General features: G+C 29.8%; 1 protein-coding gene across 1 annotated transcript; it reads right to left on the bottom strand.

Annotated features, from left to right (window-relative positions):
* Positions 1 to 417: 417 nt before the first annotated feature.
* Positions 418 to 1,793, bottom strand: LOC125852512 (24-methylenesterol C-methyltransferase 2-like). Its single transcript, XM_049532239.1, has one exon. It carries the CDS (start codon positions 1,692 to 1,694, stop codon positions 618 to 620), a length of 1,077 nt encoding a protein of 358 aa, XP_049388196.1. The 5' UTR covers positions 1,695 to 1,793; the 3' UTR covers positions 418 to 617.
* Between the last annotated feature and the right edge of the window lie 4,207 nt (positions 1,794 to 6,000).

Here is a 6,000-nt window from a genome sequence, read left to right as displayed (position 1 = left end):
TTTGTGACCTTAAACATGTCACGTGAAAAGCTAAAATTAAAATGTTATCAAAAAAAAAATTATCTTTTTTAAACACATTAAAAAGAAAAGGAGGACTTTCTTTTTGATGCGGAGAAATTCTCCAATATGTACGCAATTTCTCTTATTACTTCATATCGATAATTTGTAAAAATGTTGTTTTTGATGAATCATATTTGGCGTGGAAGGACCACAAGCTAGAGGGAATAATGAAAAAGTAGATCATACAGCTAACAACATCACATGCGATGTCCTGTCAAATAATTAAGTGCCACATAATATGTGCAGAAGTTCCAAAACATACGACAACAATCTGATCAGAGACTAAGAAAAAAATGTCTGATCAAATCCACGCATCAACAGAAAGCGTAATAATTGATTAGTAATTAAGTCAAGTGATTAACAAATAAAGATGGTTCTTTTTCTAGTTTATAGATTGAAACAAGAACAAAAAGAGATAGATCGAAACTACAAGTAACAAAGGAAAATAACAACAATTCGTTCGATAAGAAAACAAAAACTAAAATGGAAGGCAGGGACAACAGAGTGAAATTAACCTCCATGGTCAATCTCTAGAGCAATAATTTGGATTTGGGTTTTTACTCTGCTGCAGGTTTTCTACAGAGAATCATATGCATTGGAGAGAAAATGCCCTTTTCACCACCTTGAGCTAAATAATCAGCAGTCACGAACAGCATCTCGTGAACATCAACCGTTCCTTTTGGTGCAATTCCAAGAAATGCAAGAATTGTGACCAAAATGTGGTTTCTCCAGTAGGCCATTCTCCCCATTTTCAGCCTTGTCCACCATGGATGTGATGGGGGCTTTGCTAAATCCTTCTCTTTCACCACTTCAAAACCAACTTTCTTAGCAACTTGAGCAATATCCTTATAGGTTCTCAGCCCTGGCAGAGCATCACCCCTTTCAATCCCATGGATAATCTCTACATGTTCCGGGTCTTCGGCTTTGTACAATTCCGTTGTAACCCATTCATAAGAAATGTACAGGGATCCAGGTTTTAACACCCGGTAGATCTCCTGGTACACTTCTTCAAGGTTAGGAGCATGGCATGTAGCTTCAATTGAATAAACTCCGTCAAAACTGTTGTCTGCAAAAGGCATTTGCAGGAAATTCCCGCAAACAACTTCGCAAAGTGAATCGAGCCCTGCTTTTTTGTTGTGCATCCTGGCTCGCTTCACCTGATACTCATTAATGGTGATTCCAACCACATTAGCTTTAGAATGGGCCGCAATAGCCCGCATCGGCCCGCCCACACCACAACCAGCATCCAGAATGCGGGACCCGGGCTTCACACCTAATAGATCGACGGCCATTTCCTCGTGAATACGAGTAGCCTCACGGTTAGATTTACCAGGGAGAGAAGGGGAAAAGTGAAAAGACTGACCCCAACCCCATTCGTAAATATCAGTAACGAGATTATAGAAAGTATCTACGAATACAGGGACTTTATCGGCGGTTTCGATTTCCTTAGGGCTTCGGAAGAAAGACCAGTACTGTTTATAGTTGTCTTGGACATTCTCTTTATCGATGGAGCCGCCGGTAAGTTGGACGGCCCGTTTACCCTTAACCTCGGCGGAGCCAAAAAAGCAAACGAACCAGTAAAGTCCGCCGGCGGCGAGAAGAGCGGCGGTACAAATGAGAGTGAGAGAATCCATTGGGTTGGGGTGGGGGAAGCGAAAAGAAGAAAAGTGAGAGAGCAAAGTGGAGCGTATTAAAGGAGTGGCCTCTTTTTATGGAAACAATGTGCGGAGTTTCATACACAAGTACTCCCTCCGTTTAAAAAAGAACAATCTCCTCTCCTTTTTAGTATGTTTTAAAAAAAATTACCTCTTTTCTTTTTGGTAATTTTTTAATTTTAGTTTTCTGCGTGACATATTTAAAGCCACAAAATTAAAGGAAAATTTAATACATTTGACATAACTGTAATTTAGGACAACAAGATTTAAAAGTTTTTTTTATTTTCTAAAACTTTATGTCAAGTCAAATCATATCACTATTTGTGAAATGGAACGAGTAATATTTCTTTCTATTATTTTCCAAATCTCACTCTTCTTCTTCTTTTTGACTATGCATTTGACCATTATTTTTGAAAAAAATATGATCACATTTTAAAAGTACTCATAATTTTTCACATAACATGTTCATTATAATAATATAAATTGATGAGCACTTTAAATAGTTTTTGAAACTTATTGATATAAATTATATTTCTTTTTTAAAAAAAAATATTTTTTTAATAAGAAAAAAAGATCAAATATGCCTCTAAACTATTAGAAAAGGTCTAAATATATCCTCCGTTTAAAGTTTGGCTCACTCATTCTATCAACGTCCAACTTTTCGCATAGATATGCCCTTATGGGCGTTAGTTGGTCTGCTGGACATATCCAACTCATTTTTTATTTCTTTAAATGTCACATGGAATTGTCATGTCATTTTAACTTTACCACATGACATTTATATGAAAATGAAAAGGGATCAATTATGCCACTAAAAAATTCTGACCCATAAACATCTAATCCGACCCATAAATCAACCCCCTTTTAAATAAACTATCTGACCCGTTTTCAACAATTTTATTTAATTTTAATTTTTTTTTTGATAAATCCCGAAAATGAGTAATTGATTAATAAAAAATAGGAAAAATATGAAAAACCGACTCTTCTTTTGTTTTTATTAATAAATTAAGGGCCCTTGGCCCTCTTTAAATTAAATTAAAATAAAATAGTATAAGTATTATATGTGAATTTCAAATATTTCGGTTTTATTTAAATTAATTTACATTGTTAGAAATGTATTATAGGGAATAATAACTTTTGAATTTATAGTAATGTATAATATCAAATTCGAATTGTATTATAACTATTGTTTATATTTACATACAATTTTAATATAGATTTCAGAGCTCTTTTTCGTAATTACCACCATCAGACCACCAATTATTTATATTTATACAGTCTTGATACGGTTTTAATAAAAAATTTAAGAACTCACCTAATATATAATTTTAATATAGATTTATATCAAATGGTTATTAAAGCTAAATTATGTCATATATGATAATAAAAATAAAGTAACAATTACAAGTGTAATTAATCAAATAAATTATATTATTTATATAAATAATCGTATTATTTAGTATCCGTTTGTAAAAGTTTTGAGAGTATTTTTTATGACATTTAATATTTATAAATAAAATGAAATATCTCAAGTCTAGTGGGATTTTCAATTTTTGCACTTATTCTATAAGGATTACTCTATTTGTTGTACTTTTTAAAGGAAAATTCAAAGTGGAGATGGCTCCATATCGAAATGGGTGACAGCTTGTTGATGTGGAGAGATAAGTGTTCTCTCAACCCAACTTGTTGATTGTGAAATTTTGATTTACCATTTTCCAACATTATTTAGGCAAGAAATATTCTATGCCATATTTTAGCTTTTGTATATTTTGAAACAAAATTCATAAATTAAATTAATAAAATACATTAGAAATTAAAATTTGAATATTTAAAAAATTATTTGAGAAGTTTTAAAAATTATAATTCTTTTCATATCAATAATATCATGAAAAAGTACAATTTAAAATAATAGTCATCAAAGTTCAAGTAGTTGAAAATCTAGAGAAGCAAATATCGAGAAATATTTTGACAGGGAAGGAATATGAAAGCGAGTAAATATAAGCTGTTACAGTTTTTGTAATATAGTTTTTTATGATCAAATACTAATTTTTCAAATAAAGTGAATAATTATGTGTACAGATAAGTATTTAAAATTTACAGAGATTATTCTTTTTGTTTCAATTTATGTAATATCTTTTTTTTTTAAAGATATTTTGATAACTATTTTATAACACTATCTCCATTTTATCGTTATTGAATCTCAATCAACATTTTATTAAGAAGAAAAATCAATTAAAAGTAAACACTAACAGGCAATTTGGTAAAACAAACCAAATTTTTTTCTTGTTTCTAAATTTAATATTAGATTAAACCGTCCCACGAAAATTGAAGATGAAATACCTACAAGGAGGATATGACAATTATTTTGTGAGAACATAAATATTCTCCCAATTTCGATTTATGTGGCATATTTTGAATTTTGAGATTTAAATAAATCTATCTTTGACCGTAATTTTCATATATCTTTTAGATATTTTGAATTATTAATTATAATAATTTATAGTATTTTTTTACATAGTTTACAAATATATAAATTTCATTTTTTAAAAAAATTGAAGATCACATGCATAAAATTTTGGTCCAGCTTATACTGTTTGACTTTCGAAAAATGAAAAGTGTTATATAAATTTAAAAAGAGAAAGAGAAATTACTCCCTTCGGCCAACTATACTATTTTGAGACATCTAACAATACTGGTCCACTTTATAAAATCAATGAATAATTAATATAATTACCTTTTTAATTATAGTTTATAAGAAATGTGCAAAATCAATAATAAACAAATATTGTTGAACGGTGAGAATAATAAATTATGTTCGAATATTCGACGGAAAGACAAATATGTGATCTGTCTTTATAAAATGTAAGATTGACAACTGCTAATATACTTTGTTAACTTTTTTCAAGCAAAATTATAAAGTAGATCCACTATCTTTTTGTTTTTACTTTTTCTTATTCCAAACTTTTTTCTTTTATTCTATTTTAAAATGAAGGCTTAAGTCAACTACAACTCCTTAAAGTTGTTCGTATATTTCACTTAGACATCTTAACTAGGGCTAGTACCTATTGAACACCTAAATTGTACAAAATGTATACGTATTAAACACAAAATGCTGATATGACAAAAAAAATGTTTTTTACTTTCCTTTGGCACGTGTAGATATCTAAAATCGTATTTTATTTTATATTTTTTCAAGATAACTTCATTTTTTTCTTCTTCCTTTGATTCTTAGCATTGTGAGTAACTTGAAAGATTTTTTAAAATATTTTTGAAAACAATAATTTTTTAATGGCAAGAAGAAAAAGCCCCACACCCCACTTTCCGTCATCTTCCTCACCTCAACTAGGTTTTCAAAGCCAGTTGCATTGGATCTTAAAAAACGAAAGAAGAAAGAAGATTTTTGGATATTGAAGTTAAAACTTTAGCCGATAGCTTCATTTCCGCCCACCTTCAAACAAACACTGTCACTCAAATTAAAATGCAAACCCATTTCACTTATAAAAAATAATATCAAATAATTTGAAAATTAAATTGGGTCCTCTTGATTTTTCTTTTACAATCAATTTTGAATTAATTATCTTTAACAAACTTGACATCTTCATCACTCTTGTACGTGTCTCTCTATATATCTCTTTCACGTATTAGGTAAGAAAAATATACTTTTTAAAACAACTGAATCGATAAGTAATTTGATAAGATATTGAATTTTGTGGTTTGGAAAATGAATGTTGCAGGGAATAAGAAGAAAGGAGGTGGGGTAGCATGGGGCTGGATAGTATGTGAAATTATTTCCAAAATTTTATACATAAGAAAAAAAGATTGAAAATGTATTTGAAATAAATTTTATTTTTTAAAATTTAAAAATTATTTTCTATAATTTTTGGGGCCCACTTGTCACATGTCGTCTTTTCATTAATCATTTTACCATGTCATCAAGAGTGTATCACGCACACTTTATATTTTGTTGCTGATTATCAAAAAATGTCTAATAGGAACAAGATTTAAATAGATAAAAGTGTTCAATAGGTACTAACTTCAGTTGAAGTGTCTACGTAAATTATGTGTACATCTTTAAGGGGCCACATATGAATTAAGACTTTAATTAAAGTAATTTTATAGTGCTTTTGTACTTTTGGTATTTATCTTGATTGTACGGCCAAAGTTGCCGGGAACACATCTTCTTTATTGGCGTAATATTATTATAATAATATAGTGAAGTTTAATTATGATGATGTGTATTTAGATCATCTTAATTAGAGCCGTCAATATAGGTTAGTTCTGTTGG

Source organism: Solanum stenotomum, chromosome 1, assembly GCF_019186545.1.
Source record: "Solanum stenotomum isolate F172 chromosome 1, ASM1918654v1, whole genome shotgun sequence".
Taxonomy (NCBI): Eukaryota; Viridiplantae; Streptophyta; class Magnoliopsida; order Solanales; family Solanaceae; genus Solanum; species Solanum stenotomum.
Note: the sequence above shows the minus strand (reverse complement) of the source record. Positions and strands in the feature narration are given on the sequence as shown.

Coding starts and splice junctions, on each gene's coding strand:
- LOC125852512 (XM_049532239.1), bottom strand. CDS start 1,694: ATGGATTCTCTCACTCTCATTTGTACCGCCGCTCTTCTCGCCGCCGGC.